Here is a 25,599-nt window from a genome sequence, read left to right on the forward strand (position 1 = left end):
CTTCCGGCAGGCTTCGGCCTCAGGACTACGGCTCCCAGCGTGCCCCGCGGCGGGACTGCGCCTCCCGGCGGGCCTGGCGGGGCGGGACTTCCGCTCCCAGCGTGCCCCGCGGGCGGGCGCCGCAGCAGCATGGCGGCGCTGGCGCGGTGGGCGCGGGTCCCGCTACGGCCGGGCGCGCCGCGTTGGTGCCGGGCGTTGTGCGGGGCCGCCGAGGCTCCTCCGCCGCCGCCGCCGCCTCCTCCTCCTCCTCCTCCTCCTCCTTCTCCTCCTCCTTCCGTCGGGGGCCGGGCGCTGGCGGCGGCGCTGGGCGCCGGGACGGCGGCGCTTGTGTTGCTGTGGGCCCGGGAGGGCGAGGGCCGCCGGCCCGCCCTGCCCTCGCTGTGCGCCGCCGTGCCCGCCCCGCCGCCGCCCGCCTCACCCCGCGCCGCCTTCAACTTCATCGCCGACGTGGTGGAGAAGACGGCGCCCGCGCTGGTCTACGTGGAGATAGTGGGCAGGTACCGGCACCGGGCGGCCGCCCCCGGCGCGGCCCGCGATCCCCGCGGAGCCGGCTTCCCCGCTACCCGACGGGGCAGTTTCCTTCTTGACGCCGTCCCGGTCCCCTCCCGTCCTGCCCCTCCAAGAAGGGCCTGGCCCCGTCCTTCCCGCAGCCCCGAGGGAGGGATCTCCCGGCCCTCCCCGTCCCCGCGGCTGCACGGCCCCGCTCTCCCAGCCTCCCCGCACAGCGCAGCCCCTCATCCTGACCCTCTCGTGTCCCAGGCAGCCTGAACCGGGCGCGGCGTCCAGGTGGGCTCCCACAAGTGCCGCGGGAGGGACGGATCCGTCCCCTCACCCCGCTGCTTGTGCACACAGCCAGCACTTGGTTGGCCTTTGCTACAGGGCAGGGACATGCTGCTGCTGCACCGCCACCTTCTTGTCCTCCAGAACCGTTTCAGCAAGGCTGCCTTCCAGGCAGCAGCCCCAGGCTGTCCTGTGGCACAGGATTACTCTGTCCCAGGAGCAGGACTTTGCATTTGCCTTTGAACTCCATAACATTCTTTCTAACCTGTGTCTCCAGCCTGTCAAGGCACCTCTGAATAGTAGCTCTGCCCTTCAGCTTGTGGACCGCTCCCTCCAGTGTGGTGTCACCTGCGGGCTTGCTGAGTGCATGCAGTGCCCCATTCTCCTGTTCATGAACGTGAAAGGTCTTAAATGGTGTTGGCCCTTCCCTCAGTTCCTGAGGTGTGGTGTTAGTAGCTGACCACCAGCTGGACTCAGACCTAGGTGGTCTAGCCAGTTTTCCATTCATGATCTGATTATTAGCCCGCATGTCACCTGCGTGGCTAGAAGGGTACCATAGGAGACCATGCTGAAAGCCTTCTTAAAGTAAACCATATCTGCTGCTCACCCCTTACCTGCACAGCCACTGTTCGCAGAAGCCAGCCAGGTTGGTCGAGTGTGATTTGCCATTGGTAAGTCTGTGCTGGCTGGTCCCCGTCCCCTTCTTGTGTGCTGTGTGCCAGGAAGTGTTTCTAGGAGTGTTTGCTCCATAACTTTCCCAGATGGGGGTGAAGCTGACTGACCTGCAGTTTTCAGGACCCTTTTTCATGGCAATCTTGCGGGCTGGTGTGATGTTTGCCTTTTTCCAGCCATCAGAAGCACACCCCCCTTTACCACTGTGACATTTCAGCACTCACAGGGACATCAGCCATCCCCCTCATGTGTATCTGGTGCCATGGACTTGTACACGTCTGGTTGTCTTCAGCGATCCCTCTCTTGATCTTCTGTGTAATGCTGTGTTCCCACAGACTGCCTCTGGGCAGAGGGACTTGGGAGGCCCAAGGAACAAGGCAAAAAAGGCACCAATCACCTCAGCCCTTTCTGTGTCTTGTGTCACTACGTCCCTTGCCTCACTCAGCACCAGGCCTTTCCGCAGAGGTCAGGGTGGTTGACGTCCCCCATGGGCACCAGGGCCTGTAATTGTGAGTCTTCCTCTAGCTCTCTGAAGAAGATGTGCCCATCACCTCCCAAGTGGTTATTACCTGCTCCGAGGCATGGCTCTGTGTGTTCAGGCTACTTCTTTGTGCAGATCACAACCCCTTCCACTTGCCTCCTTGCTGCTGTTTCCCAAAGAGCCTGTGCCATCCATTGTAGCTATCCACTCGTGTAAGCTTCCCACCGTGCCTCTGCCGTCCCAGCAGGATTGTACCTTTGTGTGCGGACTGCTGATTCTTCCTGCTCGTTCGCCTGTTGTGTGCGTGTTTGTGCAGACTCTCGAGATGGGGACCTTTCATGGGGAAGTGAAGGAGTCCCCCCCCATCATGCTGTTGCCCAGACATCCTTGCTATCCCCTGCTTCTTTCCAGGTCTACCAGCCTGGGCCACCCAGTCTGCCTGGCCCCTGCCTGCTCCCCCCCTGCGTCCCCACCAGTCCTCTCGCCACTCCTCCCTGACCTGTGCCCACCTTGCAGGCATCCCTTTTCAGGCCGTGATGTGCCCATCTCTAACGGCTCGGGTTTCCTGGTGTCTCCGGATGGGCTCATTGTGACCAACGCACATGTGGTGGCGAACCGGCGGCGTGTGCGCGTGAAGCTGGCCAGCGGCGAGCAGTATGATGCCGTGGTGCAGGACGTGGACCAGGTTGCAGACATCGCTACCATCAAGATCAAGCCTAAGGTGTGCACCGTAGCTGTGGAGATACTCCCTTCGTTTCCTCCCATCTGCTCACCGACCTCCTCTCTTCCAGCACCCACTGCCCACCCTGCCCCTTGGGCGCTCCTCCGAGGTGCGGCAGGGAGAGTTCGTGGTGGCCATGGGCAGCCCGTTCGCCCTGCAGAACACCATCACCTCCGGCATCGTCAGCTCTGCCCAGCGGGGCAGCCGGGAGCTGGGCCTGACTGTCTCTGACATGGAGTACATCCAGACCGATGCTGCTATTGATGTAAGAGGAGCTTGCGGTGCACAGCGGGTTGGCACCTCATCCCGGCTGCCCTCTTTGGGGAGGGGGGAGCTGGGGAAGAGCTGTGGGCACCGTGAGGTCAGAGGAGGCTGGGCACAGAGCACTGGGAGACGAAGGGATTCTGGCCAGTCACCTGGGCGCTGGCTGCGTTTCTCGGCCTGAACCCTGTTCTCTGGATTCTGCCTCCCTGCCGCGGGTCCTGCTGTGTGAGGATGTCGCTTTCATGGCCTGTTTACTGCTCTCTCCTCTGCCGCAGTTTGGAAACTCCGGGGGCCCCCTCGTCAACTTGGTAAGTTCTCCTGCTTGCACTCTCACTGGCAGGGCCAGAGAGGTGCCGCGTGCCCTCCGGTCTGTGCCCCCTGGGGCTCGGTGCCCCTTGGTGGGAGCGCTTGTGGGTGCTAGGAGGGAGGGACTGTGCATGCACCAGGCTCCTTGTGAGGAGGAGGAGGAGCAGAGGAGCAGGCCGGGGTGGGAGCCCTGTGCAGCGTCTGTTTCAGGGAGTCGGAGCCGATGGGCTCATGGCAGAGCTGAGCCCTGCGCTGGTGAGGCTGGCATGGCTGATGCTGGCGGGGCAGAGGGAGGGGCTGCGTGGGCTGCAGCCTGCGGGACGGGTCCCTGCCTGCTCAGCCTCAGCAGGGTTGGGCAGGCTGCAGAAGCAGCAGGCTGGGAAGGGATGGGCACACAGGTGGGGCTCCAGGCTTGCATGGTAGTTCCCCTCCTCTCTGCAACAGTGCAGGCTGGAGAGCACAGTGCCCTTTCTCCTGCAGGATGGCGAGGTGATTGGGGTGAACACTATGAAGGTGACATCAGGCATCTCTTTTGCCATCCCTTCAGACCGGCTGCGGAAGTTCCTGCAAAAGGAGGAGCAGCGCAAAAGTGAGTTGGGTGCCTCCCTGCTCGGGTATTGGGGGAAGGAGGCCAGAAGGAGGGGGATGAAAGAGGGAAGCTCTGGCACAGCTGGGCTTTGGGCCCTTCTCCTGAGAGAAGGGCAAGCAGAGCAGGAGAAAGAGTCTTTGGGGGTAAGAAGATTCTCCCATCTGGCATGAAACTCCCCTCTCCACCAAGCCAGGAAACATGAAATTGCTACTCTACCCTTAATTGGTTTAGTGGTGGACTTGGTAGTGTTAGGTTAATGGTTGGACTGGATGATCTTAAAGGTCTTTTCCAACCTAAACCACTCTATGATTCTATGGAAAAAGCTGTGCTGCTACTTCCCTGCCCGCAGGGACCTAACAAACTGCAAGGAGGATGCTGCTCTGCATCTGCTGCAGGTAAAGACTTTTAAAGTATCCTAAGTAGCTTGCACTGAAGTCCCCAGGAGTAGGTGAGGATTTTTTTTTTGTTCATTGCTACTTTTCAGTAGATCTCAGCATATGGGAAAAGCAGTGGACCATTATTTGGTGTTCAAAAAAGGGAAAGGATAACCTGGAAACTGGGGGCTACTTAGTCTTGTGTGTACTAATGGAAATGCAGGTGCAGGATTCAGCTGTATCATAAAGGACAGGTAGTTAATTTAGTCCTGTAGAACATTACCTCTTTTTGTTCCTTTGTGTTTGTGATTATTTACTTAATGCAGACTCTTGCTTTCTGGTTCTCATGTTGACACCATGGAGTGATATTCTCAGTCAAAAAAGTGACAACTCAAATCAGGAAAGCAAAGTATGCAATACCTATAAAGCTCTAAGTAGTAAATGGAACTAAAATAAGCTGCTGATGGGAAATCAGAATGACCGCCTCTGCATGGTGTCTGCCTTGAGGTTTGTGGGCTTTGTGACTCGCCTGGCCCAGCCCAGTGCTAGTTTGAGTGTGTGTCTGTTTTCAGCCTTGTCATTTGATGTCCTTTCCTTTGACAGGCTCCTGGTTTGGCAATACAGAGACAAAGCGCCGTTACATAGGTGTGATGATGCTGACTCTTACACCCAGGTATGTGTTCTGAGGTCGGGGGCCAGCAGACCGGTCTTGTTGGGGCATGGTAACTGTGTGATGGGATCTTCCAAACTAACTGAGAGTGCCTGTTTTTGGGAGGATTGTCTTCGCAGCTTGAGCGTTCGCTCTCAAATCTCTTTGTGCTCGTGTTGTGTTTAGACTCTAGGCTGTGTCAGAGGTAAATTAGAAGCTTGCAAGTTTCTACACTTGTGGCAGAATCTGGAAGCAGATAAAAAGTCCCTGAACCTACCCCCGAGAGTGCCAGATCAGTCTATAATTGTCATTGAGGGGAATGCGATAAAGAGCCCTTGTGACACAGCATGAATGGAAAGCCACCGGAAACGTTGTGTAATTAATAGATATGCAACGTGCCAACTGAAAGTTGTGATGAAACAGTTGGGCGAGTTGTACTCTCTAGGAGGAGGGATCTACCAGGTGAATTGCTGTGGTGCAGAAACAGTTCTAGAATATGGGACTTTCAGAATAAGAAATGGCACGTTTGCCTGCAGTAGTCGACTGAGGGAGGAGGCAAACAGGTCTGAGAGCAGGCTGTGTTGGCACACACAGCGTGGCTCACCCGGAGGGTGGTGGGAGGCTCCTGGGTCTCAGGAGGGAGGCTGGGTGCTGCCTCTGGAAAGAAGTCATCATGGTGCTGACCAGTACAGCACTGGCAAGTGGGAAAAGGATGACTTCTTGTGGGTCTGAGAGTCTTCACCCTCATGGCTGTGACTTGGCAAGGGCATTGTGTTACCTCTGCATCTCAGGGAATGCTCTGGTCAGCAAGGAGGGCTGCGGACAGACAACCTCCTTGGGTCTGATAGAAGGATCACCTGCTGCCCTTGCTTCAGCTGGTCCCCGAGATGTGCCTGTGGCCTTGGCAGCCAACCAAGCACCCTGAGACAGGGGCCCTGCGGGCAGTGGCAGCTGCGCCCTGCTGAGGGCTGGACAGCCCTGCATGGAGCTCCGCTCAGGGCTGCGAGCCCTGGAAGGGAACTGCTGCAGGAGCTATAGCTGAACGCCTACCAGCAGCCTTCTAGATGCAGCAAGTGCATGTGTTAGGAGTGTGCTGGACCTGCACTCCCACCTCTGAGAGCAGTTTTCCTTTTCAAGGACAGAGTGCCTGCTCTGGTTCCTTGGCTCTTGCAGCCGTCTTTCAAGAGACCTTTAACTCACTCTTGCGGCTCAGCATGCTAGTGGGGCTGGTGGTTGTAGTGTCCTTGGCAGAAACACCTTTCAGGGCGGTGCTCTGACCTTGCTAAAGCTCTTGTGGCTCTTGTGTGTTGGTTGGGTTTGCGGGCTGCCTGCACCTCTGGACACCACAAGCAGTCTCTGGGGTTCCTGCCTGGGACACAAACAGGGGAGCAGATGCTCTGTGCCTCCTGAGATTCAGGGCAGTGGCGTGGGTGGGGGAACACTGTGAGCGTTGCTGGCATGCCCAGTAGATGGTGCTGGTATTCAGCAAAACCTGTGGGAAGTGGGAGCCCAACCTCCTCCTGCTGCAATGGACGGGCGTGCAGGACAAAGTCTGTCGGGGAAGAAGTGTGAAATGCTTAGGACACGGCTCCTGGGGAGCGTGTCCAGCTTCAGCACGGGCAGTGAGCAGTCTGCCAGCTGGTCCTGGGAAACCATCTGACTGCAAGGCTTGTTTGTGCCCAGTTGCTGGGAAGATCTCCCAGAAAGGGATCACTTGCCTTGGAACTGGGTTGTTACACTGTCTGAACATGCTCATTTGAAAGGCCAGAAACTTGCCCTAGCACAGGGAGATGGAGAAGCTCCATGTTGGGTAGGTTCTCAGCATCCTGGTCCTGTTGCACAGATTGTCTGGCAGGCAGGAGCTTCCTGAGACACCAGGCCTTTGCCCTGCTGCCCGAAGCGAGCGGAGGTGTGCCAATGGCTTTGAGCTCAGCTGGGGTGGAGCTCATAGGTACCCTCGCTTGGCTGCAGAAAGCCACAGGAAGAGACAGGGCCCTGGCTAGCACAGCGCTGTGCAGTCATCTTACAGCATGGAGTAAGTAGGGACTGAGCAAAGGAATTTGAAAACAGCAAAGGAAAGAGGTGCTGATTATTGGGAACAGGTTCTACATGGAACTGCTGCTGGGGTGCGTTGCTGGTCAGCGGTGTTAACTAGAGGGACGTCCAAAACATGGGTTGGTTCTTCATGCAATGTGTGATAGAAATTGCTGATGTTGTAGGGTTCAAAAGGGCAACTAGAAAACTTTACAGAAGAAAAAAATTTACTGGCTTTCAAATGCAAAGATGCAGCATTACAGCTCAGGAGCTTCTTGAGCCAGGCAGCTGGAGGCCATAGGCATCTGGGGAACTCTCTCATCCACAGCTGGCGTTGTAGGTGATAGGGTGGTAGGGAAGATGGACCCCTCATCTGACTGATGTGGACCGGGTCTGGCTGGGATGGAGTGATTTTCTTCATAGCAGTCTATGTAGTGCTGTGTGCTAGATCTCTGACCAAAACTGTTGGTAAAACACAGATGTTTTAGCTGTTGCTGAACAGTGCTTACGCAGCGTCAAGGCCTGCCCTGTTTCTCACTTGGCACCTCCAAGGAGGAGGCTGGGACAGCTGACCTGAACTGACCATGTCATATGATGTCGTGCTCGGCAATAAAACTGGGGGGAGTTTTTCCAAAGTAGCCATTGCTTGGGATTGGCTGGGCATCAGTCTGCTGGTGGGAGGAGGTCAGTGAGTGCCTTTGCATCACTTGCCTTTTTTTTTTGCCTTTTTCTTTCCCCTCTTCTTTCTTTCTTCACCTGTTAAGCTATCTTTATCTAGACCCACAAGTTTTCTTGGTTTTGCCCTTCAAATTCTTTCCCCCATCCTGCTGAGGGAGTGACCCGAGCAACTGGGTGGGGACTTACCTGCCAGCCAGGGTCAACAACCCACCACAGCCAGGTGCAGCCACTCTTAGTGCTCTGTAGCCTAAAATCACACATTTACTATGTTTATACAGAGACCTGCTTAAGGGCACATATTGTTCAGCTTTAGTGACTGAGGCAAAGAAGCAGACTTGACTTAGTAAATGTGCAGACCGCATCAAATCGGTAGTTCTATCAATAGTGCCCAGTGACAGGACAAGAGGCAACGGGCATAAACCGAAACACGTGAGATTCCTTCTGAACACAAGAAACTGCTTTTTTACTGTGAGATGGGTGGTCAAAGCCTGGCACAGGTTGCCTGGAGAGGTCAGAGAGACTTCAACCTTGGAGATACTCAAAACCTGACTGAACACCATCCTGGGCAACCTGCCCTGACTGAGCCTGCTTGAGCAGGGGGGTTGGGCTAGATGATCTCAAGAGTTCCCTTCCAACTTCAACCATGCTGTGATCGTGTGAAATTAAGACGGGATAGCAGCTTGTAAAGGTCTGTTGAAAAAGTACAGTAGAGTTCAGCAAGGGCCAGTGTGAAGTGGGGAGCCATAACTGAACAGGTAGTACCTGATAAGGAACACAGAGCTGGGCAGAGAGGCTGTGAGAATTTCTGGGGCTGCACCGCATCAGAGCTGATGCACGGTGTTTGAGGGAAAGAATGCTGTTTACACGATGCATGTTTACACCTCCACTCTGGTGAGATCCAGCTGCAGCGCTGTGTCCAGTTCTGGATGCTTTCAGGAGGGGTGAGGAGCAGTTGGAGAGAGTCCAAAAAGGAGCAGTGAGAGGTGCAGAATTTAAGCTAGGTTTAGAAAACCTAATCTGTGGGAAGATTGGAGCAACTGGGATTGTTTAGTCTGTAGACTGCAGAGGAGGCATGTGGGTATACCTCTGCTTGATGTGTCTGGCAAAGAGAGGGGGCATAGCTTTTGTTCTGTGTCCTACCCACCAAAGGCAGAGAAGTGAAACTGCAGCAGGGGAAGGGTAGATCTGATACCAGGAAGGGCAGTCTGGCATGGGGCTGCTCAGACAGGGGAAGTGCATCACCAGCAGCTGTGATCCAGCTGGCAGCTGCTCTGGAGGTTTCCAGCTCTTTTGTCCTCTAGTTTTTGACAGGAAGATGGTGGTGTTTGGGTGCCTCTGGGGTTTGCAGCTGGTCGCTTGTGCTTAGCAGTGTGCAGGGATGCAGGAGAAGAGGTTCTGTGGCATGGACTCCAAGCCTGTACGGCTGTGGTGGGGTGGGAGCCCTGCTCTGCCTTGCAGCTCCTTACCATGATGATGATATTCACTCTGCAGCATCCTGGCTGAGCTGAAGCTGCGTGACCCCAGCTTCCCCGATGTCTCCTACGGAGTGCTGATCCACAAGGTGATCATCGGCTCCCCAGCCCATCAGTAAGTGCTGCCCTGTGCCTTGGGGGTGACGTGGGAGAGCAACTGTGCAGGATGGGATGTGTTTAGCTCTGAGGGTTTTGCTCCAGAACAGCAGGGCTTGGGCCCCGCAGCCATCAGTCTGCAGCAGAAACCGACCGGTGACCCTTGCCCAGGCTTGGCATCCTGTTGGCCAAGGTAGCTGTGTGGCTAGAGGAGCACCTGGTGCACTAGCCCAAGCCTCCTGTAGTGCCTGGCTCCCGTTCCTTCTGGGAAGACAAAGCTGAGCGTCTGCTTCGCCCGCTGTGCGTTCCTGTCGTCACTCTCCCCACAGGGCAGGGATGAAGGCAGGTGACGTGGTGCTGGAGATCAACGGACAGGCATCACGCCGTGCGGAGGACGTGTACGAGGCGGTACGGACGCAGCAGAGCCTGGCCTTGCTGGTGCGGCGTGGCTACGACACTTTGCTGGTGAGCGTCATCCCTGAGGTCACGGAGTAGCGGTGCTGTCGCGCAGGCTGCTGCGGGCGCTGGCTGGCGGTGCTGGCCGAGAGCCGAGAACACAGCACTGAGCTGTGTCTGTGCGCTGGTCAGGGAGAGACAGAGCTTGTGAGGGACTGGAAGGGGCCAGGCAGAGGGGCCCAGCCCGGTGCTTGGATGAATTCGTGGTGCAACCATTCCCCTCTGTACTCAAATAAAGCACTTTTCTAGGGACCCCCCAGTGCTGTGTGGCCTCCTTCCCACATCAGTGGCAGTTGCTGAGGAGAGGCTGGGCTCTGTGGGACCCTGTCCTCACACGAGTCCTTCCAGCCGGGGAGGACCACACCAGCTGTGCCTCCGGGGATCTCCTTGGTGTTAGGGTAGAGGTGTCCTGCCACCCACTCGGAAGCTTCCCGGGCTGGGATCTGACTCCTCCATCTGTAACGCGTGGGCACCCGTCGAGCCATGGCTGGTGAGGCCACCTCCTCTGCGAGTGAGAGGGGCCCTGGAGCTGCTCTGGGGCAGGCTTTGCTGGGGTGGCTTTCCCTGCCTCCCTGGTGTGCCAGCTGAGCTGGTCCTTGGCAGCAATCGCCGCTGTGGCTGTGCCCCTGAGGCCAGAGGGACGTGGCAGATGTCTGCCTCATCAAATTGCTTCCCCTGGGAGCATTGCAAATGCTCTAAGGTCTGCGTCCACATCTGCACCCACGAAGCAGCTTTCTGGGGCTTTGGTGAAAGGGGTGTCAATACCAGACTCCAAGATGGCCAGCGCAGCGTCTTGCTGGCCCTGATGTTCGGGGGGGCCAAAGGTGGGAGCCGGGGCTCTGCATGCCTCCTTGGTGCTGCCTGTCCCTCCCCCAGGCCGGTGTCTGTCTGTGCTGGAGCTCTGCTCTCCCACGCACGCAGCCTGGCCCCTGGGGGCCGGTGGGGCCCTCCCTGTGCTCTGCAGCTGGCGGCCGAGAGCCCGGCCGGCCCTTCTGGGAAGGAGCAGCTCTGGCTGTTCCTTGCCTTCCTGGAAGAGCCCCTGCTCTGCTCCAGCCCTCGCCAGAGGCTGCGGGAGGCAGGCAGCTCTGTGGCGAGGGCTGCCTTGAGGGGCTGTGTCCGGTCCTGCTCTGGCAGGAGGAATGCGTGTGTTGAGCCAGGCCCTGCCCGTGACGGGGCTCCCGAGCCCTCGCCCCTGCCTGTTATTTTTAGGAGATGAAAGAAGCACAGTTCCTTGGGGGTGCTGCGGCAAGGGGCGGCTCGGAGCTGCCGCTCCCCCCGTGCGCTCTTCCCACCCTGGAGAACAGGCCTCCTTTCAGGCAGCCCTGGCCTCGCCAGAGGAATTTGCTCCCCCGGCAAGCCCCAGCCGGCTGCTCGCAGGGGAAATAGCTGAGACGCCGGGCAGCGTTTCTTGCATAGCTGCTCCATCAGCGCTGACCACAGTGCTTTCCATTGCCTGGAGCCAGGGCCTGCCTGCCCCAGCCCAGCTGCCAGCTGCTGCTCTCCTCCTCTCTGTGCACGGGGAGGAACGGTCTGTCCCCCAGCAACATGGAGGTGGCTGAAGCTGCTTCTCTGCGCTGCTCTCTGCTGCACATGGGAGCAGAGCGTCTGGCAGAGGTGTGAGAGCTGCAAGAGCTGGGATGTCCCTCCCTTTGCCCTCGTGTCATGTCCTTGGTCTCTGCCCCTGGCTCTGCTGGGCTCTGTTCCCTCTGAGCCAGTTGAGGCAGCCCATCTCTGCTGCGAGACTGCAATCCTCGTGGGTCACAGCCCCATGGTGGGATTTCTGCTCAATAATATTTGCATTGCATCTGGTGTGGGGGAACCAGCACTTCACCGTGTCCCTGCTGCGCCAGGGTGGCCCCGTGCCTTCCCTCCAGTGTGGCACTGTGGGGCTTGGGTGCATGCCTGAGCTCCTGCTGGCCCCTTTCTCTCACCCGCATGGGCTTGAGAAGGGCAGGTACCATCTTTCTCCAGCCCAGCACTGGCTGAGGGTGGTGCAGGCAGCTGCGGGGGTACTGGTATGGGGCCAGTCCTCGCGCAGCCGGGGCTGTGTGGGCTGGGAGGGCTTCCTTGCTCTATGTGGGTGCTGGAGGTCGGTGCCAGGGACGGGGGGCAGCTCCCATGCTCCGTGCCTGAGCGTGCCAGCCCGCTGTGCCTCCCAGTCCTGCCAGGATCCTTGTCCCACCCCAGAGAAGAGTCAGCAGCCGTTGAGGAAATAGAACTGACAACTTTATAGAGAAAATAAAATTACAACTAAGAGATGGGTGTGGGAGCTGCTGTCGGCCAGCTGGAGGCAGTGCCGCCAGGGCAGGGGCAGCCACCCCATCCCCAGGGGACAAGGGGCTCCCTGGGGCTCGGCCAGCGCCGCACGGGGCTGTGGGTCCCTGCGTGGGCCGTGGGGCCTGGGGCCAGCTGAGGACAGAGCCCCGGGGAGGGCTGTGGGAGTGAGAGGAACCAGGGCAGGGTGGGGGAGCAGGAGGTAGGGTGCAGCGGGGATGGCAGGGACTGGGAGCGGAGGGGGGCACGGTGCGGGGGTACGGGACCTCCCAGACCGTACCCATGTGCCGCAGCCCAGGGGACGTGGGCACAGAGTCTTCTGGCCAGTGGTTGGACTGGTGGCCCCAGGCTGGGGGGTGTGGGTGTGCAGTGCCTCCAGCACCAGCCCCCCGAGGTGGGGAAGGGCAGCTGGTGACGGTGAGAGTCCCGGGCGGTCCCCAGCAGGGCCCGGTGGCAGCGGTGCCGGGCATGAGGCCTCCCTGCTGGCCCCCCAGCAGCTTCCTCTCACCTGTGTGGGGCGAGGGAGGGAGATGCCCGTCTCCCCAGGGGCTGGGGCCCTACGAGATCTGGTTGTTGAGCTGACCCGGGTACTGCTCAAACCGCTTGTTGGCCTCCTCGCTGAGCGCATCGCCTGGGCGGGCGGGGGGCAAGAGCTGTCGGCTTTGGCGCTGCAGATCGCCTGCCCTCCCTACCCAGTGCCTCCGCTCCTACTGCAGCTGCCCCCAGGACCCCAGCCCCTGCCTCCCCATGCCAGCCTGGCTATCCCGCCCCAAGCTCCACAGCCTGCCCCCAGACCTGCTGCTTCTTGCAGCCCCTTCATTGTCCTTCTCCTGGGCCACCCCCGCCAGGACACCCCCCCCCGCCCCAGTGTGCCCTTGCCCCCCGTGCCGCATCCCGGGGCTGTTACCGATGTGGCAGCTGTGCACCCAGATGCGGTGCCCGTCGTACTTGCAGTTGCATTTCATAGCATTGTTGGTGAAGTCACTCTCTGCCACCTCGAAGTTGGGGTTGATCACGACCTGTGGGGCACCAACAGCGAGGGTTGCAGTCCCCTGCCCCACACCGTGTCAGCTTGGCCTTTCCGGCCTCAACGGAGCTGCTGCCTATGGCACGGCCCCCAGCACCCCAGCCCTGGCAGGACTTGTCTCCCCAGCTGCGGCGGGATGTGCTGGAGGTGGTGGCTGCTGCTGCTGCGGCAGGGTGGCCCTGTCACTGCGCACCATGTGCCCGTGAGCAGCGTTGCTCAGAGCAGGAAAACCCCGGCTGAAGCATGCCTGAGCAGTTCCTGCATGAGCCCTGCACATCTCTGGGCACAAGGACTGTCCCACACCAGCGCGTACCCCGCCAGCCCCACCGTGCTCCAACCTGCTTGGAGAAGCAGGGAAAAGAGGGCTGGGTGGCTGGGGTGCATGGAGAGCTGGGGGTGCAGGAGCAGAGGGTGGGGGTGCACGTGGGAGGGTCGCAAGAGGGGCCGGGGTGGCTCAGCTGCAGCACCTGCAGGATGTAGTTGCCTGGCTTGACATCAGTGATGTCGATCCACTGGCAGTCGATGTCATGCCTGTACAGGTCCCAGCAGCCCACGGTGATGCCCTGCTCCCCAAAGTTGGCACACTCATACCGCTTGGCCACATCTGCGGGCAGGAAGAGAGCGTGGCTCGTCCCTGCTGCAGCCCTCTGCGCAGCCCCCACATCCACCCCCCAGCCTGGCCCCGGCGCGCACAACAGCTGGGGACGGGCAGCCCCGCGGTGGGGACACGGGCAGGGATGGTGCCACAAAGCCTCCCGGCGCCCACCTTCCTCGCACTCGGTGTCCTCGAGGCAGAAGCTGGCCTTGTGTCCCTCCGCCACCTTGGTGCCATTGGGCGTCAGGATGTCGTAGTGCGTGAAGATATCCATGCTGTGGTAGTGCCTGCAAGAGGCAGCCCGCAGCACCCCAGCTGCACCAGTGCCCGGACACTGGGAGCTCGGGGGATGCTTGGGGCGGAGGAGGAGACCCACGGAGCGGACAGGAGCAGGCCCCCCGCTACCTGCCCAGCCCCTCGCTGTTGGGGAAGGTCCCCACAGCCCCTGCTCTGAGGCTGCAGAGCTGCCAAGTCGGGCAGAGCTCAGTCGTGCCCTGGGAGGGGACACAGCTGTCCCCAGCCAGGTGGCCCAGGCAAGCGGGGGGCTCAGCTGCAGGGCACACACAGCCCGCAGCCCATCCCTGCCTCCCCAGGTGTCCCAGCCCCAACACTGCTCACCCAGGGGCAGCCCGGCGCCAAAGCAGACAAAACTGGACACTGGGCAGCAGAAGGTGCCTCACCCAGTGCCACCCTCACCCAGCCCACCCAGCAGCACCACTCCCCACCCTGACCCCCCCCGCCCCGGTCCAGGCTGTTCCCCTGCCTGCAGGCCTGTCCCTGCCCATGCCACGCACGCACCGGTGACACTCGTGCCAGACCCAGGAGTGCCGGCCGGCCTTGGGGCGGAAGTCGGCGCGGCCGTTGTTGTGGATCTGGGAGGAGAAGCGGAGCAGGCGACGGTGCCCGTAGGGCCAGTTGGCCAGGCGGGCCGAGCTGGAGAGGCAGTTCTCCTCGGCGGCGCAGTACAGCATGTGCAGCGGACGGTCCTCGATGTACGCCGTCTCCTGCACCAGCGGGGCGTGCAGCAGCAGGTCGGAGGCAGCTGGGGAGCAGGCGGCTGCTCAGGGACAGACGGCCCCCCCGCGCTCGGCGGGCGGCAGAGACGGGGCGAGCGCCCAGCGCAGGCAGGGCTGAGCCAGCCAGGGGAATGCGTGCCCTCCCCATCGGCTGGGCACAGGCTGACCCTGCAGCCCTGTCATCTGCAAACCCCGTTGCCTGCAGCCCCATTGCTCACAGCCCCTTTATCTGCAGCCCCTGGCCACCCAGCACCATTGCCTGCAGACCCCACTGCCCACAGACCCCACCACACGCAGACCCCATTTCCCACAGACCCCACTGCCCACAGCCCCATTGCCTGCAGCCCCATTGCCCACCGCCCACACTGCCCACAGACCCCACCACACACAACCCTCATTTCCCACAGACCTCACTGCCCGCAGACCCCATACCCCACTGCCCGCAGCCCCACTGCCCACAGCCCCCACTGCCCACAGCCCCCACTGCCCACAGACCCCATTCCCCACAGACCCCACCACACACAACCCTCATTTCCCACAGACCTCACTGCCCGCAGACCCCATACCCCACTGCCCGCAGCCCCCACTGCCCACAGCCCCCACTGCCCACAGACCCCACTGCCCACAGACCCCATTCCCCACAGACCCCACCACACACAACCCTCATTTCCCACAGACCGCACTGCCCACAGACCTCGTTGCCCACAAACCGCACTGCCCACAGACCCCATACCCCACTGCCCGCAGCTCCCATTGTCCACAGACCCCACCACCCACAGACACCACTGCCCGCAGACCCCACTACATGCAGCGCCCATTTCCCACAGACCCCACTGCCCACAGACCCCACTGCCCGCAGCGCCCACTGCCTGCACATCCCATTGCCCGCAGCCCCACTGCCCACAGCCCCCACTGCCCACTGCTCCCATTGCCCGCAGACCCCACTGCCCGCAGCCCCCGTTGTCCGCACATCCCATTGCCCAAAGCCCTGGCCGCCCGCAAACCCCACCACCCACAGACGCCATCACTGCTCACTCTCGGAGCAGATGACACCTGCGGCGAATCGTGTGCCCATGTTCCTGCAGTTCAGGCTGGTGCCATGGTGCTGACAGTGGCTCAGGGACATCTCATGGCCAGCGCACTTCACCCCGCTCAGCACCATCTCCGTCACGTTGCTGGCGTCCCAGTACCACGTCTCCTGGGGAAGGCGCGAGACGGGCTGGGTGGCAGGACTGGCTGCCGTGGGCGATGTGCCTCGCGCGCCCAGGCTGCAGCCAGCACCCAGCCACGGCGCAGCCCTGCCCACCTACCCAGGCTGCCCATAAGGGTCCCGTCCCACGGCACGGAGCGGCCACGTCGCTTTGCCCCCATACAGCCCCACAGCCATCAGGCAAGTGCCGGTGCCTGTGCTCACCGGGGTGTCACCGGGGGCCTCCCCGCCGGCACCTACCGTCACCGCGTGCAGTGAGTAGCCCAGGCCGAGCTGGCGACAGGCCACCATCGCCTCCTTGGTGGTCCAGCCATCGCTGCACACCGTGCCCCACTTACTGCCTCGCTTCACCTCCACGCGGCCCTCAAACGCTGTCCTCCCGCCGGCTAGGCGGATCTGCGGGGAAGCCCTGGGGCCGTGAGCAGGCACCCCACGCCATGCCACCTCCCACCCCGTCCCCATCCCGTCCCCGTCCCCGTCCCTGCAGCGCAGTGGTGGTGGCGGCTCGCTGCCCTAGCCAAGCTGATGCTGGGACCTACTTGTAAGCCGTGGTTAGCGAATCCCAGACCCAGCTGGCGACAGGCCACCATCGCCTCCAGCGTACCCCAGCCTTCGCCGCAGACCAGACCCCAGCGGGGCTGGTCCCCGTCACGAGCCCCCACCGCCACCTCGACCCGCCCCTCGAAGCGGCTCCGGCCCCCACTCAGCCGAATCTGCGGAGAGAGGCAGTGGCAGCATCAATGTCATCACAAGTGATGCTCCCGCTGCTGGCTTTGCATCCCTTGGGATGGTCCTGCCCAGACCCTGTCCCACAGTGGCTGCAGCTGCCCCATCCCCGGTGCAGCCGGGGCTTGCTGCGGCACCCGGATGGGCCCTGGGCCGGGGGCTTTGGGGCATGCAGCGAGGTGGCAGCCAGGAGCTGAGCAGAGCCAGGCATAGCTTTGGTCAGCAGAGAACTCGCCAAAAATGGTGAGTTAGGGGCCAAGAAATTGCTTGTGAGTTGGGGAACCGCCTCACCAAAGCAGGGAAAATGGTTCATTTTGAAATGGCATTCTCATTTCAGAAATGACAGGTATGAGAGAGTTAAACATTATTAAAAAGCCCCAAGTGGATGAAATGACAGGCCAGCGCAAACAGGAACATGTGGCTCCATTTGCTCATTTCATCATCAGTAAAAAAAAAAAAAAAATCTCTCTTGGTTGGCCCACAGTGATTTTTTTTTCTGGTGCTTCTGCTGGGGAGCTGGCACGGGCCAGCAGCAGGGAGCAGCTGCCCCACAGCACCCCACACAGCGGGGCACTGCACGGCACCCAGAGCCCCCCATGGCCTCCCTTCCACCACTCTCCTCACAGGGGCAGCTTGGGACCCCCACCCGCAAAATCCCCAAGCCCCCCAGGGCAGCCCCTGCCTCAAACCAGGGGGAAATGCGTGGGGTGCAATGGTGTGCGGAGGAACGATGCTGGGCCATCCTACAGCAGGTCCCGTGGGCCCCCCCAGCACCCCGCTCCGGGGGCCCCGATGCCAGGAGCCACCAGCACCGTGGCCCCGCGGACGCTGGCAGTCCCCTGCGGTGCGCACCAGGTTCTCGTAGCCCATGTAGGGGATGTTGCAGCGGACAGCTGCGTCCTCCGTGTGCTTGCAGTCCTCCTGCGTGATGTTCTTGAAGGGGCAGCTCCAAAGGGACTTCTCAGTGCCCAGGCACTGCACCTCGTTCATGTGGATGGGACCCGTCCCTGGCAGGGGAACAGCGGGGCTCAGGGCCCAGTGACGCAGGGACGGCCACGGCCATCCTGTCCTCATGGCTGCCCTTGCTCCTTGGTGTGCACCGAGGGAGCCGGGCGCACTGCTGGCCCCACGGCTGCTGCCCAGGGCAGCAGGGCCGAGTTGCTGCGGTCCCCTGGGGATGCTCGAGGCAAGCCCTGCACCGTGTGGGACCAGCAGACAGGTGCCCACGGGAGAAGCCCAGCCGCGGCTGCCCCCAGCCCAGCAGAGCCCTGTGCCGGGACAAGTGCCTCATCCACAGGCCCAGGAGGTCGATGCCTGGCCCTGCCACCCCAGCACCCTCACCTTGGCCCATGCGTGCCCCGGTGAGGGCCTCCTTGGCACTGCCGAAGCCCAGCTCGCGGCACACCACGCTGGCTGACAGCAGGTTCCAGCGGTCATCGCAGATCGTGCCCCACTCGCTGCTCTTGAGCACCTCGACCCGGCCCTCGCCGACCTTCGCGCCACCCTTCAGCCGGAGCCGCGGCTGCAGGGGAGCGGGGTCAGGGCACGGCATGGGACAGCACGGTATGGGACAGCATGGCATGGGACAGCATGGCATGGGACAGCACGGTATGGGACAGCATGGCATGGGACAGCATGGCATGGGACAGCACGGTATGGGACAGCATGGCATGGGACAGCATGGCATGGGACAGCACAGTATGGGACGGCACGGCATGGGACGGCACAGCATGGGACGGCACGGCATGGGACAGCACGGTATGGGACAGCACGGCATGGGACAGCACGGCATGGGACAGCACAGTATGGGACAGCACGGCATGGCACGGCACACTGTGGCACAACACAGTGCAGCACAGAGGTTGTTGGCCATGACTCCCGGGATGTGCAGGGACAGGACACCATCCCCACCTCCTGCTCCGTGAGTTGGTCACCCAGGGACCCCCCCAGCCGCTCTCAGGTGCAGCCCAGGGGACAGAGCCCTGCAGCAGCTACCTGTGGGCCACCACAGGACTCAGCCCCCTCCCTGCGGGGCTCACCTGGCCCTGCTGCTGTTGGCGCTGCTTCTTCTTGTGGGCATTGCCAGTGGCGAAGAGGGGCCCAGGCACGCAGCTGACGACGGCGGGCATGCCAGCCCCACACGCAGCGGAGGTGTTGCCCCGGTAGAACTCGAAGGCGCACATGGAGAGGTGCACCTCCGTCCCTGTGCAGGACACAGAGTGCAGGCGGTAGTTGAGCTGCTGCCGCTCCGTGAAGAGCCTGCAAGGAGAGAGGAGCCCTGAAACACAGCCGACACGGCCAGCCGGCAGCGGAGGTGTGGACAGCCACCCTGCCTGCAGCTGCGCTCGCTGTCCGTGCCCCTCGCGCTGTCCCCTGGGGAGAGACGCGCTGTGCCTGCAGGGTGCCCACCCCTCGCCGGCTGCCTGCCCCACATCCCTGGCAGCACGGGGACATGCACAGCTCCGGCGGCACTGAGCGGCGGTCCTGGCACTCAGGCTCTCCACTGGAGCCATTTACCTCTTCTTGGACCCTACGTCCTCCCTGCGCTTTTGTTTAGGCTGAGATTTGGAGGCCAGCCTGGAAAACAGAAAACAACCATCAAGGAGCCCGGCGCCTCGGGCTGTCACCTCCACCAGCTGCAGTGACACAGGGAGTGCAGCCTGCCCCAGCTGTCACTGAAGACTGAACTGGGCACATTGGCCTCCCAGGGACACTCATGCACATCCCCTTCGTGTCACACATGGGTGCAATGGCATCATCTGCTGCCAGCAATGCGTCACAACTGCCCTCCACAGCAATGATGCAGTTTCCTGCCCACATCCCACCAGGAAACTGCTGCCAGATGCAGCAACATCCTGTGCTGCCTTGTCACACAGCAGAAGATCAAACACCGCCAGCAATGATTTGATCTGCCAGGTACAAGTGAGGTGTGCCTGTGTCCTCATCCAGACACCAGACAACGTCGCTGCTCTAACGGGAGCAGGACACCCAGCAAGCACAGCACCAAGCAAGCAGCGCAGGTGGCGGGTGCTCTCTCCAGTGCCATGGAGCATGGGGAGACTCGCTGCAGGCTTGCAAGGACCCACTACGAGCAAGGGGAGCTCCCCGGGCGCACGCAGAGTGGTGCGGGGAAGAAGAGGCTGTCTGGGCCCCAGCGCACACGTGATGTAGGTACAGTCCCAACACACTCACATGCTTCGCTTCACTCGGGGAGGAAGATGCTGAGCAGGGCCAAAACCCCAGGGACCACACAGAGTGAAGAGCAGAGTGCCCCAAAACAGGGCAGGGGACTGACACCCCTCTGGGGACAAGGCAAAACCAGGCCTGGCAACAGACCCCACTGGCCAGCTTGTGTCAGCCCACACAGCCCGGCGAGCCCCAGGACACAGCTCGGGGCTGCCAGGAACTGGGATTCAAATGGACGGACGGAGGACATCAGCGCCCATTCGCACTCATGAAACCACATCTCGATCCTGCGCCTGGTTTGGGGTCCCCAGGACAAGACAGACATCAGTTAAGCAGTGTGAGCTCTGAGGAGGGCCACCAAGACAGTCTGGGCTGGAGGAGAGGGGGGCACGGGGCTGCTCCAGCCAGGGACCAAGGCAGCTTCAGGGGACGCTGGCAGCAGCTGACCTGCGCCTGCAAGGGACTGTCGGGGAGCCAGAGCCCAGCTCTTCCAGCCAGGGGAGGGAAACGCACAGGAGAAAACAAGCGTGACTGGCAATGCGAGGTTCATACTCGGTGTAAGGAAAACTTTTTCCCCATGAGGGCTGTTCAGCATTGGAGCAAAGGCCACGAGGATGTGGGATCTCCATCCTTGGAGGTTTTCAAAAGCCAGCTGGGTGAAGTCCTGGGCTGACCCACAGCTGGCCCTGCTCCACAACGGGGGGTGGACCAGGACTCCCCAAGGTCCCTCCCAGCCTGGATTCGCTTGTGACCCCATGTATGACTGCAGCTGTGCAGCCCCAAACTGATCGGCCCCAGCACACCAGCCCGTGGCTTTCAGGAGACAGCTCTTGCTCCAGGCGAAATACCCGCTCATTGGAAAAGGGGCCATCAGCACCAAACCAGACAAATAGCAGCACGTTGCAGCGAGCGGGACCCGTGGGTGGGGTTTGAGGAGATCCCCACAGGCTGACCCCGTCTGGATTTCCAGCACAGGCACAGCTGCAGGAGCTGGAGAGGATGCCTGTTGGGGACACAAATCTGGGAACTGTCACAGTGAAGAGCTCAGGATGGGTCCAGAGTGTGGGGCACCTTCAGCACCAGGAAAGGTGGTGGGACCCGGGCAAGGTTGTGTGCTGAGGGCAGAGCTACGTCTCCGTGCGGCAGTGGGCTCAGGCAAGAGGTGCCATGCTGTAGCCCAGAGAGGATGGGCTCTGGCTTGCTGCACCCAGCACCAAATCTGGCAGCAGGGTTCAGGGACAGAGGGAAAGGGCAGCCTGACTATCCCCTGGGACTGGCAGAAAGGCAGCAAGAGCGAGTGGGCAGAGGGTGCAAGAGATCCCAAGCCGATGCAGCACTCGTGACAAGACCTGCCACGCCATGCCCATCACACCGGTGCCCAGCACTGCCGTGGCCAACACGCTGGTGCTCAGCACCGCTAGCGCTGCTGTGCCCATCACCCTGGTGACCAGCACTGCTAGCATTGCCGAGCAAGCGCTCTCATGCCGGCGCCAGCCCACCCTGCCAGCCCACCCTGTGGGGAATGGAAGGGTGTGCAGCCTTTCCAGCTTCCCCACTGCTGCTTTCTGCAGAAAGCAGCCCATTTCCACAGCCCTCCCTCCCCATCCGCCAGGAGAGACGGCTCCGCTCCGAGGCCTCCTGGTCCCCGTGGGGCCACAGTACAGGACACGGCAGCCCTCTCCGCGCATCCCAGGGGATCCCGCCCACAGTGGGTCCACGCTGCACACCTGTGCCAGGACCCCTGCCTGGTGCATGGGATGGCGGCTGCTCTGCCAGGGGCACAGCTGGCCTTGGAGAAAGATTGTCTCTCACAGGGGATGGGGACCCCGGTGTGCACAGGCAGGTCCCACCAGTGTGGGGTTCATCCTGCCTGCCCAGCACAGCCCAGGCCCTCGGTCTGCTCCATCTGAATCCATTTGCACCGGGATCCGTTCTGACAGCAGAGACCGGCGGGGCCGGACAGCCCGGCTCTGCCAAGGGCTCAGCAGATGGGGCGTCCCAGCCCCTTACCTGCTGCCTGGCCTCAGGCTCCGGCCCTTCATCCTGGCTGCGCGCTTCAACCGCCTGCAGGAGCAACACCGCGGCTGCCCGGTCAGGGGTGCGTGCGGTGCCGGGCAGCACACTGGGCACCATGCCCTGGGCAGCATGTCCGTGCCCACGCCCTGGGCCCCTTGCTCAGGCCATGGTGCTGCTGGAGCATCCCTGCCTGGCTCAGTCATAAACCTCCCTCAGCACAGGGACCCCCGCACTCTGTGCTGGAGGGAAATGTGGAGGTGCACCACTGCCAGGGAGCAAAAGCTGCCCTCTTGGCGCAGCCTCTGCAGTAGTGCATGGGGCAGGTGGGCAGCCATGGCCCCCCCAGCCACGCCACAGCCCCCTGGTTTGGTTAGCGAGTGCCCATATAGTGCCCATATTGCCAGCTGGGGCTAGGACTGGCAAGCAACAGGGATGGGATGGATGCTGGGGAGCCACAACGCCCAACAGCATGGCCCCCCAGCACCGTCCCGTGTCCCTGGTGGTGTCCCCAGCTCTACCGCAGCCCCGTGCCCCCAGCTCTGCTCCGACACCCCAGCCCCGTGGGCTCCCTGCTGGCCTCACTCACTTGTAGAAGTTCCTGTTCACCTTCTTCTCAGCAGGGAAGCCCATCATGCCACAGACGACACGGCTGTTCTGGCTGTCCCAGCCCTCATCACAGATCTGTGCCCAGCCATCCTTGTAGCGCACCTCCACAATGCCCTCCGTCACCGGCAGCTGCCTCCGGGCCCCGGACACCACCGGCCGCAGGCGGACCTCCTCCACGTGGCTCTGCTCGGTCTGCAGGGCACAGGTCAGCCCAGGCTTGCACCGCACCCCGCTGCCCCGGCTCCCTGCCAGCCCTTTCCCAAGGATGCCCCAAGGATGCAGGCACCTGATGGGGTCCCCAGTCCCAGGTGTGGAACAGGGACGGCCAGGTCCTGCATCCCTGCAGGCCACATCCAATGGCCCTGGGCAGCCAAGGACCTAATCCCACCCTGTGCAGCCAGTGCCCCACATCCCCCTGGCCCCCCAGGTGCATCTTCTGGGAGTGCAGCCAGGAGCGCCAGTGCTGCTGTCCCATCACCTCGGGACCCTGCACCCAGAGGGAGAGTGCCCAGACCACCCCATGCCCAGGCACCCGCCCAGAGCAGGATGGCAGCAGGGGGTGCCGGGACACTGGGCACAGCCTGCAGGACACGGCCCCAGCCCCCTCGCCTTGCAGCAGACCTGCTGTCCTGTGCCCAGAGCTGTGCCATGTCCCCGCACCCAAGCCACATCCTGAGCAAAGACTTGTCCTCTGCAGGCTCTGCAGCTCGGGGGCACAGAGGCCCCAACCGGGAAGACAAGGGCAGCCATGAGAGCTGGTCTGAGGAACAGAGAGACTGGAGGAGAGAGAGTGGGAGAGGCCAAGAGTGCCGGAGGAGCACAGTGTGGAGGAGCAGGTCTGGGACTGAGGGTCCCCATCAGGCAGGAGAAAGAAGAATCATAGAATAGAAGCATAGAATCATAGAATAGTTTAGGTTGGAAAAGACCTTTAAGATCATCCAGTCCAACCATTAACCTACACTGCCAAGTCCATCACTAAACCAATTAAGGGTAGAGTAGCAATTTCATGTTTCCTGCCTTGGTGGCTGGATTATTTATAATGAAAGTAAAAACTAGGAATCATTAAGATTGGAAAGGACCTCTAAGATCATCATTCCAACCATCAACCCAACACTGCCATGCCCACTAAGAAAACAGGCTACAGAGGTGTGAGACAGACCCCCTGGCCTGCAGAAGCTGCTGTGGGAAGCGGCAGCTCGGGGTGCTCGGGGGAGGCTGTGGCAGTGCCATGCTCCACACAGGGCCAGGGAGGGATGTGCCTGCTGCAGGGTGGGCTGCCGCAGTGCCGACTGCTCCCTGTGGCCCCAGAGCCAGGCTGGGCTGGGCGCACCCCAGGGAAATAGGTGCTGGGCGACTCGGGGGCACTGCGGGTCTGAGGAGCCAGAGCAGTGGGGTAGCACGCTCCCCTCTCTGTGGGGAGACGGGGACAGCCTGTGTGCGAGGGCTGAGGGAAGGCATGGACAGAGTCCCCTGATCCTGCACATGGGAGCCTGCCAGCGTGCGGTGGGGAAGCTGCCTCCCGAATATTCAGGGAGGACTGAGGCCAGACTGGGCTGCCCCATGGCAGGGCTCCTGGCAGCTGGCTCTGCAGGATCACGATCTTAAAGGTCTTTTCCAACCCAAACGATTCTGTGATTCTGTGATCCTGGCCAGCAGCTTCCTCACCTCGATGACGTTGGAGTCCTTGAAGCCTGGGATGCGCTCATCCTTGCAGATGACACCTGCATCTTCCTCATGGCTGCAGTCGCTGTTCCCCCAGCCCCGGTGTTTGCAGTCCCCAATGCTCTTCTCACCTCCAGCACAATTCACGTTGTCCAGCCAGATCCGACCTGCCAGACACCAGGGCCAGGGGTGAGGGGGGCCAAACCCATGCAGCATCCCCTGGGAGCAGGGAACGTGCCTGTGGAGCACGGCCAGGGACCAGGCAGGCGTACAGCAGGAGCGTGGATGTTGGGCTGGGGGCAGCCCTCCCTTGGCACAAAAGCTGAGGCCGGCGAAATGCCAAGAGTAAAGCCCTGAGTGGGGATCTGCAGATGGGGAGTTTCCACCTCCTCAGGGGGCTGCTCTGCCAGACATAAAGCCTATGTAACGTGCGCCCCGGGGTCTGTACAGCATCTCACCTGCGGCACAGCCCGCTACAGCTCTGCACCATGTGCCCGCGCCAGCCCGGACCTGCAGCCCCCCTACCCCACGCAGGGGCATGCGCAGCCCCACTGCTGCGGTGCATGCCTGCAACCACCCTATGCCCGGATGTAGGCGCAGCCGCTCACACACAAACGCGCAGAGTTTCCCAGCCCACTTTGCATGTGCACACACACACGCGCTCACACACACTGTTGGGCACTCAGCAAACCCTCGCCCCCCCCCCAGCAGTGCATGCAAACCCGCTGTGGCACACACACCACCCCACAGCAGCAGGCTGATGCGCAGCCACAGCCAGGCTGGCCCCAGCCCATGCAGTACGGGGGGCTGTGCCCACCACCCCTCTCTTACCGACGCCTTTGCCATACTTGGCACTGTGGGCCCAGCCAGTGGCAGCCACAAAGCCGAGGTGCCGGCACAGCACGTGCGCGTTGGCCAGCGTGAAGTCGTCATCGCAGATGGTGCCCCACTCGTCGTTGTAGAAGACCTCGACGCGACCCTCGTTGTGCTTGCGCGGGTAGCCAGCCAGGCGAAACTTCAGCTGGGGTCCAGGGGTGTGCGTGGGGCCCGGCGGGGTGGGCTGAGCGTTGCCCGCCCACAGCCACAAGCTGCTCAACAGGACCAGCAGCTCCTGCCATGCCCACGTGCTGCAGCTTCCCATGGCAGCTTGGCTCTGCAAGGGCAGAAAAAGTCAGGGCTGTGCCAAAACACCGGCTCCCCTGGTGCAGACCCATGCCGGTTAAGCCCCCCGCTCACATGCAGCTCTGTTCAGCACCGGCACGCCCGCGCGTCTCATCCCCAGCAGGAGCCACCCCGCTCTCGCTGCCCGCCCGCTGCCTCCTGCGCACAGCCCCCTGCACCCGCCCTGCACCCCCGGGGCTGCCAGCGGCCAGGGCCCTGCCCGGCGCCTCCCTGCCACCTTGCACTGCTCTGCAAACGGCCGCTCCCAAAATCCCACCACACCGCCAGGTCGCATCTCCTGCGCCAAAGGGCAGCGATGGCAGACGGGCAAAGGGGTGTGCGTCAGCCCCAGGAGAGTCAGCCGGAAAGGAGAGGGATCGGCTGCCAGAGCAGAGGGAGCTGGAACGGGCCCAGGGCCCAGGGAAAGCCCAGCTGGACCATCCAGGAGCTTGCTCCACCACAAGCAGAGCAACAGCTGCTGGCCGTGAGGGGCTGCCAGCCCACGCTGCTGCCCACTGCGAGGAGCAAGGTAGCCGGAGCCTTTCACA

The 25,599-nt window shown here is 61.8% G+C and overlaps 2 protein-coding genes across 7 annotated transcripts; one reads left to right on the top strand and one right to left on the bottom strand.

Annotated features, from left to right (window-relative positions):
* Positions 1-129: 129 nt before the first annotated feature.
* Positions 130-9,716, top strand: HTRA2 (HtrA serine peptidase 2). Of its 4 annotated transcripts, XM_075709410.1 has the most exons (8): positions 130-497; positions 2,450-2,654; positions 2,725-2,919; positions 3,194-3,226; positions 3,705-3,813; positions 4,791-4,860; positions 9,040-9,135; positions 9,446-9,716. In XM_075709410.1, exons 1-8 carry the CDS (start codon positions 130-132, stop codon positions 9,609-9,611), a joined length of 1,242 nt encoding a protein of 413 aa, XP_075565525.1. In that variant the 3' UTR covers positions 9,612-9,716. The 4 variants fall into 4 exon arrangements, 3 of the variants coding, with proteins under 3 accessions (XP_075565525.1, XP_009484142.2, XP_075565526.1); XM_009485867.2 differs by lacking the exon at positions 130-497 and having other exon boundaries at positions 986-2,654; XR_012831014.1 differs by lacking the exons at positions 130-497; positions 9,040-9,135; positions 9,446-9,716 and adding an exon at positions 4,514-4,694 and having other exon boundaries at positions 986-2,654; positions 4,791-4,828.
* A 2,687-nt stretch (positions 9,717-12,403) lies between these two features.
* LOXL3 (lysyl oxidase like 3) lies at positions 12,404-25,031 on the bottom strand. 3 transcript variants are annotated; one of them, XM_075709237.1, is made up of 15 exons: positions 24,722-25,031; positions 23,894-24,057; positions 22,209-22,420; positions 18,938-18,997; positions 18,460-18,679; positions 17,762-17,942; positions 17,273-17,427; positions 16,234-16,407; positions 15,935-16,090; positions 15,520-15,682; positions 14,267-14,510; positions 13,640-13,755; positions 13,341-13,477; positions 12,754-12,865; positions 12,404-12,477 (listed from the first exon to the last, which is right to left on the bottom strand). In XM_075709237.1, exons 1-15 carry the CDS (start codon positions 25,029-25,031, stop codon positions 12,404-12,406), a joined length of 2,478 nt encoding a protein of 825 aa, XP_075565352.1. The 3 variants fall into 3 exon arrangements, with proteins under 3 accessions (XP_075565352.1, XP_075565353.1, XP_075565354.1); XM_075709238.1 differs by lacking the exon at positions 15,935-16,090 and adding an exon at positions 21,617-21,670; XM_075709239.1 differs by lacking the exon at positions 15,935-16,090.
* Between the last annotated feature and the right edge of the window lie 568 nt (positions 25,032-25,599).

The sequence above is a fragment of the Pelecanus crispus genome, chromosome 4 (genome assembly GCF_030463565.1).
Source record: "Pelecanus crispus isolate bPelCri1 chromosome 4, bPelCri1.pri, whole genome shotgun sequence".
Lineage (NCBI taxonomy): Eukaryota > Metazoa > Chordata > Aves > Pelecaniformes > Pelecanidae > Pelecanus > Pelecanus crispus.

Excerpts from the sequence above, each read along its gene's own strand:
- LOXL3 (XM_075709237.1), bottom strand. The coding sequence starts at position 25,031 with ATGGGAAGCTGCAGCACGTGGGCATGGCAGGAGCTGCTGGTCCTGTTG. Across the intron at positions 24,058-24,721 it reads CAAGTATGGCAAAGGCGTCG|GTCGGATCTGGCTGGACAAC; the intron begins GTAAGAGAGGGG and ends GGTGTCTGGCAG. Across the intron at positions 18,998-22,208 it reads GTGAACAGGAACTTCTACAA|GCTGGCCTCCAAATCTCAGC; the intron begins GTGAGTGAGGCC and ends TCTGTTTTCCAG.
- HTRA2 (XM_009485867.2), top strand. The coding sequence starts at position 2,034 with ATGGCTCTGTGTGTTCAGGCTACTTCTTTGTGCAGATCACAACCCCTT. Across the intron at positions 2,655-2,724 it reads CCATCAAGATCAAGCCTAAG|CACCCACTGCCCACCCTGCC; the intron begins GTGTGCACCGTA and ends CCTCTCTTCCAG. Across the intron at positions 2,920-3,193 it reads AGACCGATGCTGCTATTGAT|TTTGGAAACTCCGGGGGCCC; the intron begins GTAAGAGGAGCT and ends CCTCTGCCGCAG.